This window comes from Monodelphis domestica, chromosome 1, assembly GCF_027887165.1.
Source record: "Monodelphis domestica isolate mMonDom1 chromosome 1, mMonDom1.pri, whole genome shotgun sequence".
NCBI lineage: Eukaryota > Metazoa > Chordata > Mammalia > Didelphimorphia > Didelphidae > Monodelphis > Monodelphis domestica.
Genome location: NC_077227.1, coordinates 230,941,399 through 230,957,196, shown reverse-complemented (window position 1 = coordinate 230,957,196; position 15,798 = coordinate 230,941,399). Strand labels below are relative to the sequence as shown.

The window sequence follows — 15,798 nt, the reverse complement described above, 5'->3', positions numbered from 1 at the left end:
TATCCCTTTAAATGATGTTAAATTTCCCCAGTGTCAATCACCCTGAAAATTCTATTTTGCAGAACCTTGAATAACATCAGCCACTCCCAAGGGGAATGGAATGCTGCAGGTTGGCCCAACTGTCACTAAAATAAACTCTATAAACTCTTCTAGGTTTTGACCTATTCAGCTCACCATCTGAAATATTAAACTGATTTACTATGTAAATAAATATAACTAAATTAATAGTTTATTTTAAGATAAGTAAAGGAAGGGAAAGGAATTAGGATGATCTATCTAAAACCTGTAAATAATCTTTTCCCCCAAATCAAGTTGATAACCTACACTATTTAATATTTCTCTACCTATAAATCTAATTCCTACATTTAGCTAAATTAAATCCCCCTTAGTTAATATGCAAAGATGTTCAGGAAATTGAAAGTAGCAGGAACAAGGCTCAAAGAAAAGGTCTCACAGACAGGTGGCACTTGGATGTCTTCAGAAGCTCTGTTGGAAACCACAGACAGTCTATGGGATACACACAGGACACAGGAATCAACCATTGAATGAGGGATACAGTCACAAGGGAGGAAGACTAGTCAAACCCATGAGGTCCAACCAAGGAGCTAGACTCACTGTCACCCTTAGCTGCAACTGTCACAAGTCCAAAGCCATGCTCTCACAGCACAGAATTCTAGAACCTTTGTGCTCCTGCTAATTTCCCTATAACATAAGATGACTACAAGGGATTCATAACAAAGTAGGCCATAAACTGCCATAGAAGAAACTGATGGAGTCTGAATACAGACTGGAGCATGTCATTCTTCACTTTATTTCTTCCATAAATTTTTCTCTAGTGTAAGTGACATGTCTTCTCTTGCAGCATGACAAACATGTAAATAAGTATTAAATCATAACACTTGTACAACCTATATCATATTAACTGCTATCTTGGGAGAGTGAATGAGAGGGAGAGAGAGATAGAACATGAGTTGCAAAATGTCAGAAAATGATTATTAAAAATGTACCTACATATAATATGGAAAAATATAAAAATTAAAAAAGAAAAAGTCTCGGTTAAAGTCCAATTTTCTCTAAAATGTCTTTCCCTTGTTTTCCTTAACCTTAGTTCTTTCCTCTTGAGACTACTCCCAATTTATCCTGAATATACTTTTCTGCTTCTGTTTAAAGTCATACCCTGTTGGAGAGTTTTTTTTTTTTCTGAGTAAACACTATTCTGAGGATTTGATAAAAATTACACAGTTTACCATAGCAGCCCTGAAGTGTCTTGGTACAGATGGTTACATTAAGGGAGAAAATGCTACTTAGAAAACAAAATGGAAAGGGTAGTTTTAATTACTTTGGTGCTCTAAGGGAAAAATCCATTATCTGTGGTACAATGGAAAAATATCCTTGCATTTGAAAATGAGAGGACCCTTATGTCCTTGGGTAAGTCATTTAACTTCTCTGGGCCTCAGTTGCAAAATGAGTATTTATACTAAGTGATCTCTAAATTCCCTTCTACCTCTAAGTCTATGATCCTATGAACAAATTCAGAGGATAGACCTGAGTGAAGTGTTCTGCTTGTGCTAGGGGACAAGGAGAAGGTGAGGTGAAGGGGAGACTGTGGTCTTGCTCATTCCATTACATTCACCTAGATCTTGAATCTTTTGTCCCAACACATCCCTTCAAAATACCCAGGCAATGATGCCATTCCCAGGAGCCAGAGATGACATTTTTTTTTCCATAGAAGAAGCAAACAATTTCACCTTTTGGATTGCTTATTAGTCTTTCATTTTCTTTGTATATTTCTTATAGATCTAAATTTCTTCTGAGTTTTGGTTTTCCCCCTCAAGGAATAGCTGAAACTCCTTTAGTTCATTTAATATTCCCTTTTTACCTTTTATAATTATGCTCATCTTTGCTGGATATACTATTCTTGGTTGTAAGCCCATTTCTTTTGCTATACAAAATGCTGGGTTGTTTCAGGTCCTGCATTCTTTTTCTTTTTTTTTTAATTAAGTAAATATTTATTGAAGCATTAAGTTTTGTGGTACAGATTTTGAAAATACATTTTATCTGATTAAAGTCCATCACCATGAAGAGAGAAATTATGACAACAAACTTCCCCTCTTCTGATCATCCTAGATTAATTTAAATTAATATCCATTGACAGCTTTCACTTAGAGGCTTATGTTTTCATACTTATATAAATCTGTGCATTTTTCAACTATTTCAAAAGGGATTTTCAGTATATTAAAAAAATCAGACCTCAAGCCAACAAATGTCATCATCAAATCTCTTGGGACACTGTTCAAGAACAAAATCCACTTGAATTATTGGTCCTCAAAAATATCAAGCAACAAAAAGTATCAGGTGCCACATTACTTACAAATTACAGAATCAAATTGACCTCGTTGGTAGAATGCTTCTTCAATGAAGCCTTTAGTCAACAACATGCTTAAAATAAAAGTCAAAACAGTGTTCCAACCACTTGATTACTCACCAAGCAGATTTTAAAATTTAGAAACACTAAAAAAAAAGTGTTTCATTTATAAATGGTAATAGTCTCTCGGTAACTGAGGATGACAATTGTCTTTGTGCGTTTTTGTGCACAAAGACACTTGTGCATGAAGATTTAAGTGGAAAAGTCGATGCACAGAGACAGTTCCACTCTCTCGGCGTTGGAAGCCTGGGTCCAGTGGCACGAAAAGTCGTTACACCTGGAGACTTCCTCAGCTGCATTGGATGGCCGTGTTGTCTTTTGTGCTCCAACACGCCCTGAGCACTCCACAGTGCTTTGCTGTGTCGCCCTCTCAGCCATTGAACCTTCTTGTTGGTTTCTTCCACCTGTTCCACCGAAGCAGTCTTCACATGCTGGGTGAGCAAAGCCCTGGTTCACCAGGGGTCGACGACCCAATGGCTACCCTCACAAGGTTTGGCCGGCCTGTCGAAGCCGTTGCCTGGGGTGTGGCCGCTGCCACATGCTAACTGCTACTGGGAGCCACAAGTGAGAGCTGGGTGTCAGGTGGGGGTCAGAGGCTGGAGAGCTGCCCACGGAGGGCACAACAAGCCCTCCATACCAAACATATTACTCCTCCCTGAGCACCCCATACACCCCATACAGAAGGAACAAAACACGACTGTATCAATCCAGAAAGAGTAAAAAACAATGTTGCGAGGAAAAGAGGGAAATATCAAATTTAAATTAACTTTGCTGGTCTCACAGCTGCTAAAATCCCAGTTATTTGCTGAAAATGCCAACTCTTGAAAGCCTGCATCTACATCCATTAATGACCCTTTTTGAACATGCCTTGTTTTTTATGAATAGTATTTTACTTCACTGTCTGTCCAGATAACCTAGACAGTTCTCACTTTGTGAAGTCATTCACTTGATGCCATCAAATCATGGTTAAAGGAATCACCACATTAATTAAGAGGAACAACAGATGAAGTCACAACACTATCAAATACAGCATAATAGTCTCATCATGCACCACAATATCACAGGACTTCCAGTCACAATATAAAAAAGGCATATCGATTCTGCTTGGAACAACAAAATCAGGTTAACAGTATATTGTTTACTCACAATTAGGTAGAAATAGCTGCTAAGGAAAATGTTATGGTGAATGATCCAAGCTGAGCAGCATATCTAGTCTGGTAAATTCCATATCCTTTATACTAAATCTCCCTATTAAATTTGTTGGTTTAAAAAATCCATTAAACCATTTTATTAAGTTATTTGAAGATCTGTGGCTATACATTTGGTGCTCTATTAACTCTATTATGGAAATGGCATAGTTAAAATCTTAATAACTTTGCCAATCAACTCTTAGTCAGTACATACCGGAGAAAGCCTTGATGCCCCACCCCCTACCCTTGCCAATCATACATGAAAGAGACCACACCAAACCCATCTTGACCTGAATTAAGATCGGAACCAAGGTTTTGTTCTCCCAGAAGTGAAAGGCTAGTGTTAACTCAGTGTAACAGTACATTGCTCATTTTATAAAGGGGGAGGGAGGAATCACTGAGCTTAAAGAACTAAATATACAGGGAGTAAAAGTAATGTTCCAATACTCAAAATTTATATAATAAGCAAAACCACCAGCTGTAGTAATCATTAATTTTCTTAAGGTAAAATTTCTAACTCCTCAAGTGCAAAGAAACATTTATGTTTAAGTACGAATTAGTTTCATTAGAATGAATAGAGAAAAATGTGGTCTAGAAACAGGAAGAAACTGCCCCCCCCCAAATGGCAGCAATAGAACAGTCCCAGATGATTTAGGCTGAGGCCAACACCTAATGAGGACAAAAGCCTTGTCTGTGGGGAATTTTTGGTGATACCTGGAGAAAAATTACACCATGCATAATCCTAATTGAATTGCTTTTACAAGTGTTGTAAAGTCTCATACAGTAAAAGTTTTTCTCTACATGCACTTCAAGTTCACAGCAAGAGTGGCATAGAATACCTAAACACAGAAGAGAGCAGTCATGCAAGATATCTAATTCCTTGATATAATAATGCATACCATTCAAAATGATTATACTATGATTACATCTAGGGCTTCCCGAAACTATAAGGTGGTGGGTACGGAAAGCATGGCCCCCTGTATCATTGACTAGAAAGCTGCCACCACCTTCTAATCGTGTTTTCTTTTTGCGGTTCTTCTTCATTGTTCTTAATCAACTCTGCTGTTGCTGCTGATTCTTAGCAAAACTGGTAAAAACAAAATTGTAATCATTGAACTGAGCAATCTGGTGATTAAGACGTTTAAACCCTTCAATCTTTGGGCCGAAGAAAACACTGTGACATTTAGAACTCTGATTTACAAAGAGGGTGGTCACAAATTTTCCGGGCTTGAAAACTTCCACTACTTTCCTGATCAGGTTATCATAAGAGGTTTGACCTATGTTAGTTTCAAAGCTAACATAAGAAAATTCTGGTTCTGGAGTGATGTGAATAGTCCAATAAGTTCCATCCAATTTCATTCCATTCATTGAATACTCACAAGGATTGAACATTGTAGCATCAATGACAGAACCTGGTATCAGATCACAAATTCCACTCACATGAGTGACATCATTTGCAGTAACACCATCTTTCATGTAGAACGGGTCCATAACTGCTGGGTCAAGTTCACTCATTAGAATTTTCAGTGTCTGATCTGGCTGATTAATAACTTGGCTCTCTGGAAAATCCAGTGTACAAGTACCAGCAATCAGAATTCATATGCCCCATACAATATGCTGCTCCATTTGAGAAAATACCATTAAAGAATTCTATTTCTTCCTGGAAATTCCTGTGTGGGTACTCCTGGTGGGAAGGCTTCATGAAATTCTTATGAGAATAAAAGAAGCTTTGAATCGAGTCAAACCCACTGTACTCCCTGGCAAGCTTCAACAGGGGGACCAGTGCTTGCAGTAAGAGGGCGGTACCACATGTCTTCAAAATGAAACCTCTCTTGGAAACAAACATGCTACTCTCACTGAGTACATAAGCTTCCTGCTTGTCAGTTTTTGTCACACTTATGATTAAACAATGCACATTCTCCAAAAGTTTATCCCACTCAAACCTTGGGATGGTGCCGAGATCCCCAGATCCTTTGCTCTTGTCTGGCTGCTGCTGTGAGAACCAAATCTCCAGCAGCTTCTCAGTCCCTTCGAAGAAGTGTGCAGCTTCCATCACTGTGAGACAAGCGAACAACCAACAACCACAGAAAATCAACTAAATTAAATCTCTTCTTCTCCCGCCACCACCGCCTCCGCTGTTGAGGGTTGTTCCTGCTGCTTCTTTAAAGTTCAGGAGGTTGTTATTTTTGTTTTTTCTTTTGCTTTTTTCTTTGCGTGCGTGTGGTTCTTTTTCATTTCTTTTTTTTTTTTTTGCTTGCTATAATTTTGTATTAACATTTTTTAAAAAAAGATAAATAAAAATTTTCCCGGCTTTTTTTCTCTCTTGCAAAAGTTGAACGTGAGTCTGTGTTGGAAATAGAGGCAGATGCTGTTCAGTCTCTTTTACTCTGCTGGTTCCCATTACAGGGAAGAGCACAAAGCAAGTGCTAGCAAATGTCTCTGGCCATACTGTGTAAGCCCTGTATTCATTTACTATTGTGACTGCTAAGTCTTATGTTATTCTGACTGTTGCTCCAGAGTATTCACATTTTTTTTCGTTGCTTGCAATATTTTCCTCTTAACTTGAAAGCTATGTAATTTAGTAATGATGTTCCTGTGCACTTTCATCTTTGTGTTTCTTTTTAGGTGGTAATCAGGGGATTTTTTCAATTTCTATTTTACTCTTTGATTCTAGAATTTTGGAGCAGTTTTCCTTGATTTCTTGGAGTATGATGTTATATGTGTGTGTGTGTGTGTGTGTGTGTGTGTGTGTATAAGTATATATAAATGTCTCTTGATCTATTTTCCAGTTTAGTTGTTTTTGTGATATTTCATATTCTCTTCTATTATTTCGTTCTTTTGGTTTTATTTATTATTTCTTGTCTTAGGGAATGGTTAGCTACCCTGCATCCTATTCTAGTTCTTAATATATTATTTTCTTCTGTGAGTTTCTGGATTTCTTTTCCCATTTGGATTATCTTTCTATCATTATTTTCTTGGTTTTCTTGCATTGCTCTTAATTTTTTCTAATTTTTCCTCAACTGATTTCATTTGGTTTTTGAAGTCTATTAAAAACTCTTCTAAAATTTCTTTTTGAGCTTGTAGACATTTATTATATTTCTTTGCTATTTCTGAAGTAGATGTCTTACTTCACTATATTCTAAGTTTGAGCCAAGGTCTCTTCTGTGCCCATAATAGCTATTAATAGTTAGATTCTTTGTCCTTTGCTTGTTCATTTTTATTTTTATTTTTAGTGGCCAGACCAATAAATTTATTTTTTTGCTGGAATCCTAGGATTTCTAGTGTGTTGGAATATGTTACTTGAGGTTTCAGGATTTGGAGGGGGTATTTTTTCCTGAGTCCTGTTTAATTATTCCAATTTTTATAGTTCAGGATTTGTTGTACTCCCAGTCCCCTGATTAGATTCCAGTCCTTGACTGACTTCAGGTGCTTCAACCAGAGACCATGGACAATTGTGACACTAACTACAAGCAGCCAGTCTGCTTGCCCCTGTGGCAACAACTAGGGACTCCATTCTCCAGAGAGTGACCACAGCTGACAGGACCCCAGTGCTTCAGCAACCACACTCACTGGTACGTACTCCTTCCTCACTCTTCCCCTCCTACTACTTGTAAACCTCAAATTTCCTTAGACTTATAAATGTTGGAAATTTCACCATTGGGATATTTCATACTTGGAAAATTTCTTACTGATAGTCTATTGGAATGGGAACCCCATTGGCATGGGAGGTTCTTTCTCTTCCCTTCTTAAGATTACTTTAGGAGAGAAACCCTTTGCTGAACAATGGAAAGGACTTTGACCTATGCTTAAGCATAGAACAGGAATTTCTTTGAGTCTTGATTGATTTTAGAATTGATACAATGGAGATACTTGGAATAAATCTCCACCCTATTCAGTCCTAATAGGATTGAGTAAGGGCTGCAGCCTAGATCAAAATTTAATTATTCCAATCTCTACCATACTCAAGTTAACAGGATTTAGAAAGGGCTGTAGCAAAGGAGTAAAGATTTAATCATTTGAAAATATAACCTTCAACGACATGTGCAAAAGCCAGAAACCTCTGGGCGGTCCTGGGTTAAGCTAGAGCCTCCATTGGCACAGGGAAATTGATGAAGAGTGATTGGTAGATGGGAGAGCTGAGGGGAGGAACTTGGATGGTTTCCTTAAGGATAGGAGGGTCTGAAGCGGGAGGTTGTGGAGGTTTTGGTCGGTGTGGTTCCTGGGCTCGGAGAAGGCTTGCTCTGAAGGAAGCTGAAGGTGGGGGCCTCTGAGACTGTTTCTCCATTTTGGACACGTGAGTAATAGGGACTGATCTCTTTTCTTTGCCCCAGCTATCTAAGGGCTTGGGCCATTTGGCCCAGCCTAAACAGAAGGGGTATTTAAGCCCTATTCCCTTCTCTCCCTTTTTCTCTCTCTCTATCTCTAATTCCTTTCTTACTCCTATTGTAATTAAACTCCAAAAAAGGCTGACGGCTGACTTGAGTTTTTCATTTAGGAATTACATAGCTGATTCCTTGGCGACCTTAAATTAATATATATCAGTCTTTTAAAGTGATTCCCTTGGACTTCCGGGTAATCATGGCTGCAATCTAGACGGGGCACGCTTCCTCTCCCCAGCACCGAACGAAATAGACTACATCAAAGGAGCATAAAATCACCTTTGGAGGAACAGAAGGACTCCCCAGTACCCCACAGAGGCAAAGGTACGTGGGGCTTGAACATTTCCACACTAAAATAAGAAGGAAAAGCTTGCACAGAAAAGTGAACTGAGCCGCCCTTCCCCCACCCCACCTCCCCCACTAAACCAGAGTGAGCTACCTGAGCGCTCACCGGGACAGCGAGTGAGTGGGGAGCGTCTCTGTCTGGGGGGGCACTCCAGGGTCCTTGGGATCTGGGGACTGCCAGGAAAAAAACGTCTCAGGGCGCTTTCACTGGAAAATCCAGCGGACCTGGACTCGGTGCGGGCTGCGCTGAACAACGCGCGCTGATTATCTGGGCGGAGCTGAATACCTGGGCTTGGAGGCTGGGAAGAACTAGTCTGAAGCAACCTAAATTCACAGAAAAACCGCTCTTATAACCCAGACCCCAGACCAAAAAGGAAAGGGAAATAAAACCACCAAAGGGATGGCTCACATGGCCCAAAATCAAGCCTCCAGGAAGAAAGGGAAAAAAGTGACTATTGAAAACTTTTATGGTGGAAGTACCCAAGGAAAAGAGGAGAATGAGGAGGAAATCCAAAAAAATTCAGAACACGCCTCCCAAAATGGAAACTATCAACAAGCTCTGGAAGATCTCAAACTGGAACTTATCCAAAAGATGGAAACCTTCTGGAAAGAAAAATGGGAGAAAGAGATCAGCTGTCTGACAGATAAGACTGCTCAATTGGAAAAAGAACTCGAAGCATCCAATAGAAGGGCAGACAAGGCTGAAAAGCAAATCCAGTCCCTAATGACCAGAATTAAGGACCTCGAAGAAAGTGAGATGATAAAACAGCAAGAATCAATAAAGCAAACCCAAATAATTAATGAATTGGAAGAAAACAGAAAATATCTCACTGAGAAGGTCACGGACCTGGAGAACAGAGGAAGACGAGAAAATCTCCGTATCATCGGTCTCCCAGAAAAACCAGAGATAAACAATAAACTCGATATTATTCTACAGGAGATTATAAAAGAAAATTGCCCCCACGTTCTGGAGCAAGGGGGCAAAATAGAAATAGAAAGGATTCATAGAACACCTTCTATACTAAATCCCCAAAAGACAACGCCTAGGAATGTAATTGCCAAATTCAAGAGCTTCCAAGTAAAGGAGAAAATCCTACAAGAAGCCAAGAAGAAGAGCTTCAGATATAAGGGGGCTCCCATAAGGATCACACACGACTTAGCGGCTAATACACTAAGAGACCGCAAAGCATGGAACACGATATTTAGAAAAGCAAGAGAGCTGGGTCTCCAACCAAGAATCAACTACCCAGCAAAACTGACTATATACTTCCAGGGGAAAGTATGGGCATTCAACAAAATAGAAGATTTCCAAGCATTTGCTAAGAAAAGACCAGAGCTCTGTGGAAAGTTCGATATCCAAGCACAGAAAGCAAGAGAAACATGAAAAGGTAAATATGAAAGAAAGGGAAAAGGAGATAAATCTTATCTTTCTCTTTAAGTCAAACTCCCTTCTGTAAGGACTACATTTACATCTAATTATATATATTAATATGTGGGGAAAATGTTTTGTGGAACTCTTATAAATTGTATCATCATAAGAGTAGTTAGAAGAAACATGCATAGGGAAAGATTGGGGAATTAAGAAGATTTGGGGAAAGTTGGGGCAAAAAAAGGAAAAGGGAGGGGGGAACCGTGATAATACTAAGATTAACTTCAAGAAATAGGGGGGGAATCAATAGAATAAACTTTCCCATATAAAGATACACATGGGAAGGGGAGGGGAAGAACTCTCATATGAGAAGGAGAGGAAGAGAGCGTGAAGTGGAATTACTTAAACCTTACTCTCAGTGAAATCAAATCTGAGAGGGAAGAACATCTAGATCCAGTGGGATCCTAAATTCTATCATATCCATTAGGGCAAGAAAGAAAGGAAAATTAAGGAGGGGGGGGAGGGAGTACAAAAAGGGAGGGAAGGAGAGGGGGGAGGGGAAGGGAGCATAAAAAGGGAGGGGCTAGAAAGGGAAGCATCTCAAGGGAGGGGACTAGGGGGACTGACCTAAAGTAAATCACTGGTTCAAAAGGAGAAAGCTAAAGAAGAAAGGTCAGAACTAGGGGAAGACATCAAAATGCCAGCGAATCCACAAATAACAATCATAACTTTGAACGTGAATGGGATGAACTCACCCATAAAACGCAGACAAATAGCAGATTGGATTAGAACACAAAACCCTACCATATGTTGTCTTCAAGAAACACATATGAGACGGGTTGACACTCACAAGGTTAGAATTAAAGGTTGGAGTAAGACCTTTTGGGCCTCAACCGATAGAAAGAAGGCAGGAGTTGCAATCATGATATCTGACAAAGCCAAAGTACAAATAGACCTGATAAAAAGGGACAGGGAAGGTAAATATATTCTGCTAAAAGGAAATATAGACAATGAGGAAATATCACTAATCAACATGTATGCACCAAATGGTATAGCATCCAAATTTTTAATAGAGAAACTAGGAGAATTGAAGGAGGAATTAGACAGTAAAACCATATTAGTGGGAGACTTGAACCAACCACTATCAAATTTAGATAAATCAAATCAAAAAATAAATAAGAAAGAGGTAAAAGAGGTGAATGAAATCTTAGAAAAATTAGAATTAATAGACATATGGAGAAAAATAAATAGGGACAAAAAAGAATACACCTTCTTTTCAGCACCACATGGCACATTCACAAAAATAGATCATACACTAGGTCATAGAAACATGGCACTTAAATGCAGAAAAGCAGAAATATTAACTGCAGCCTTTTCAGATCACAAGGCAATTAAAATATTGATCGGCAAGGGTACATGGAGACCCAAATCAAAAATTAATTGGAAATTAAATAACATGATACTCCAAAATCAGATAGGTAGAGAAGAAATCATAGAAACAATTAACAATTTCGTTGAAGAAAATGACAATGGCGAAACATCCTTTCAAACCTTATGGGATGCAGCCAAGGCAGTACTTAGAGGAAAATTCATATCCCTGAGTGCATATATTAACAAATTAGGGAGGACAGAGACCAAGTAATTGGAAATGCAAATCAAAAAACTTGAGAATGAACAAATTAAAAACCCCCAGAAGAAAACCATACTAGAGATCCTAAAAATTAAGGGAGAAATTAATAAAATAGAAAGTGACAGAACTATTGAGCTAATAAACAAGACTAGAAGCTGGTACTTTGAAAAAACAGACAAAATAGACAAAGTACTGGTTAATTTAATTAAAAAAAGGAAAGAAGAAAGGCAAATTAATAGCATCAAGGATGAAAAGGGGGATCTCACCTCAAATGAAGAGGAAATTAAGGCAATCATTAAAAACTACTTTGCCCAACTATATGGCAATAAATATACCAACCTAGGTGATATGGATGAATATTTACAAAAATATAAATTGCCTAGACTAACAGAAGAAGAAATAGTTTTCTTAAATAATCCCATATCAGAAATTGAAATCCATCAAGCCATCAAAGAACTGCCTAAGAAAAAATCCCCAGGGCCTGATGGATTCACCAGTGAATTCTATCAAACATTCAGAGAACAAGTTAACCCCAATATTACACAAACTATTTGACATAATAAGCAAAGAGGGAGTCCTACCAAACTCCTTTTATGACACAAGCATGGTACTAATTCCAAAGCCAGGCAGGCCAAAAACAGAGAAAGAAAACTATAGGCCAATCTCCCTAATGAATATAGATGCAAAAATCTTAAATAGGATACTAGCAAAAAGACTCCAGCAAGTGATTAGAAGGGTCATCCACCATGATCAAGTAGGATTCATACCAGGGATGCAGGGCTGGTTCAACATTAGGAAAACTATCCACATAATTGACCACATCAACAAGCAAACCAACAAGAATCACATGATTATCTCAATAGATGCAGAAAAAGCCTTTGATAACATACAACACCCATTCCTACTAAAAACACTAGAAAGCATAGGAATAGAAGGGTCATTCCTAAAAATAATAAACAGTATATATCTAAAACCATCAGCTAATATCATCTGCAATGGGGATAAACTAAACCCATTCCCATTAAGATCAGGAGTGAAACAAGGATGCCCATTATCACCTCTATTATTTGACATTGTATTAGAAACACTAGCAGTAGCAATTAGAGAAGAAAAAGAAATTGAAGGCATCAAAATAGGCAAGGAGGAGACCAAATTATCACTCTTTGCAGATGACATGATGGTCTACTTAAAGAATCCTAGAGACTCAACCAAAAAGCTAATTGAAATAATCAACAACTTTAGCAAAGTTGCAGGATACAAAATAAACCCACATAAGTCATCAGCATTTCTATATAATTCCAACACAGCTCAGCAGCAAGAACTAGAAAGAGAAATCCCATTCAAAATTACCCAAGACAAAATAAAATACTTAGGAATCTATCTCCCGAGACAAACACAGGATCTATATGAACACAACTACAAAACACTTTCCACACAACTAAAACTAGACTTGAATAATTGGAAGAACATTAACTGCTCATGGGTAGGACGAGCCAATATAATAAAAATGACCATCCTACCCAAACTCATCTATCTATTTAGTGCCATACCCATGGAACTTCCAAAAATTTTTTTTACTGATTTAGAAAAAACCATAACAAAGTTCATTTGGAAGAACAAAAGATCAAGGATATCCAGGGAATTAATGAAAAAAACACAAAGGAAGGGGGTCTTGCAGTCCCAGATCTCAGACTATATTATAAAGCAGCGGTCATCAAAACAATTTGGTACTGGCTAAGAGACAGAAAGGAGGATCAGTGGAATAGACTGGGGGCAAGCAACCTTAGCAAGACAGTATATGACAAACCCAAAGATCCCAGCTTTTGGGACAAAAATCCACTATTTCATAAAAACTGTTGGGAAAATTGGAGGACAGTGTGGGAAAGATTAGGCTCAGATCAACACCTCACACCCTACAGCAAGATAAATTCAAAATGGATGAATGACTTGAACATAAAGAAGGAAACTATAAGAAAATTAGGCGAACACAGAATAGTATACATGTCAGACCTTTGGGAAGGGAAATACTTCAAAACCAAGCAAGAATTAGAAAGAGTTACAAAATGCAAAATAAATAATCTGGATTACATCAAATTAAAAAGTTTTTGTACAAACAAAACCAATGTAACCAAAATCAGAAGGGTAGCAACAAATTGGGAAACAATCTTCATAAAAACCTCTGACAAGGGTTTAATTACTAAAATTTATAAAGAACTAAATCAATTGTACAAAAAATCAAGCCATTCTCCAATTGACAAATGGGCAAGGGACATGAACAGGCAATTCTCAGCCAAAGAAATCAAAACTATTAATAAGCACATGAAAAAGTGCTCTACATCTCTTATAATCAGAGAGATGCAAATCAAAACAACTCTGAGGTATCATCTCACACCTAGCAGATTTGCTAACATGACAGCTATGCAAAGTAATGAATGCTGGAGGGGATGTGGCAAAGTGGGGACATTGATTCATTGCTGGTGGAGTTGTGAATTGATCCAACCATTCTGGAGGGCAATTTGGAACTATGTCCAAAGGGCGATAAAAGACTGTCTGCCCTTTGATCCAGCCATAGCACTGCTGGGCTTGTACCCCAAAGAGATAATGGACAAAAAGACTTGTACAAAAATATTCATAGCTGCGCTCTTTGTGGTGGCCAAAAATTGGAAAATGAGGGGATGCCCTTCAATTGGGGAATGGCTGAACAAATTGTGGTATATGTTGGTGATGGAATACTATTGTGCTAAAAGGAATAATAAAGTGGAGAAGTTCCATGGAGACTGGAACAACCTCCAGGAAGTAATGCAGAGCGAGAGGAGCAGAACCAGGAAAACATTGTACACAGAGACTGATACATTGTGGTACAATCGAAGGTGACGGACTTCTCCATTAGTATCAATGCAATCCCTGAACAATCTGCAGGGATCTAAAAAAAAAAATACTACCCACAAGCAGAGGATAAACTGTGGGAGTAAAAACACCGCTGAAAAGCAACTGCTTGACTACAGGGTTGGAGGAGATAAGACTGAGGAGAGACTCTAAATGAACACTATAATGCAAACTCCAACAACAGGGAAATGGGTTCGAGTCAAGAACACATGTGACAACCAGTGGAATCATGCGTCGGCTATGGGAGAGGGAAAGGCGGGGGGGGGGGAGGGGAGGGGAGGAAAAGAAAACAATCTTTGTTTCCAGTGAATAATGTATGAAAACGACCAAATAAAATAATATTAAAATTAAAAAAAAAATTAAAAAAAAAGAGAAAAAAAAATAAAGTGATTCCCTTGTTACATACTGTAGCCTGGGTTAGAGCAGGTGTCTAGGCCAGGTTCGTCAGGCCTCCAAAATATATGAAAAAGTTCACTAGTAGTGATGATTGAGCTCCTGCCCTCAGGTCCAGCACCTGCAGATTCTGCCCTGTCCATTCCTTTAATTCTCAGCTGTGAGCCAAGAGGGGTCTCTGGAGTCAAAGCTGCAGCAGATATTGATGCTCTCCGGGCCTTCCACCTACAGATTCTGGGAATTAAAAACTTCTGGGTTCAGCAAACAAGGCAAGGTTGCTTATCCTGCCCTTCAGGGTTACCTTCTTGATTCCAAGCTTTCTCCTCTGTTCCTGCCCCCAAGGCCTATTGTAGTGGGACTGAAGCCACAGAAGTCAAAAGATTTCTTCCCTAGTTGTTCTTGGATGTTCAATGACATTTCTGAATTATCAGTTTTTGCTGATTTTAGCATTGATTTTGTGGTGTTTTTTTCTTTTTTTGGTTGTTGGGGGTGGTGGTGCTGATATTAGGAAGGCAAGAAAGCTTCATATTCTACTCTTCCATCTTCCCATAATGCCTGAATGGTTATTTTCCACTCTCATTCTCTCCATTCTCCCCTTCAGTTTTTCATATACTCATTTGCTTCAACTTATTCTTTTTTAATTCTTAACATCTGTCTTAGAATTAATATGGAATATTGGTTCCAGGTCAGAAGGGCAGTAAGGGCTTAGGCAATTATGGCTAAGTGTCACATAGCTAGGAAGTGTCTGAGGCAAGATTATAACCTAAGACCTCCTATCTGCAAACTTGGCTCTCTATTCTTCAACTGATTTCATGTATAGCATGATCTCTATTCTCTCCACTCTGGATGCACTCTTTGGGATATGCTCTGGCTACTCTGTCTTTGATAAAAGGAGACATTGAGAATTGAACAAAATTCTCCAGCTGTGGAATGATTAGGGCAGAGTGCAATATAATAATTATCTTCCTTGTTCTAGACATTGCACATCACTGGAATGATTCAGTCCAAAGATAATTTTCTTTGATAGAATAAGCAGAAACAAAATAAAAGTTCAATACTTCCAATTTCTCATCATCATTCAGTATTATCTCATTCACTCCAAGCAGGAGTTTTTTCCATTCTTTGATCCTCCTTTTGTTTCTAGCATAAAACTAAAGAAATTCCTTTTTTTATACTTGGCA

General features: G+C 38.5%; 1 protein-coding gene across 1 annotated transcript; it reads right to left on the bottom strand.

Annotated features, from left to right (window-relative positions):
* Positions 1–4,249: 4,249 nt before the first annotated feature.
* Positions 4,250–5,783, bottom strand: LOC100015396 (S-adenosylmethionine decarboxylase proenzyme-like). Its single transcript, XM_056826149.1, is given in 2 exon segments — positions 4,250–5,185; positions 5,187–5,783. Coding segments are annotated over 2 exon segments (999 nt in total). The 5' UTR covers positions 5,669–5,783; the 3' UTR covers positions 4,250–4,668.
* Between the last annotated feature and the right edge of the window lie 10,015 nt (positions 5,784–15,798).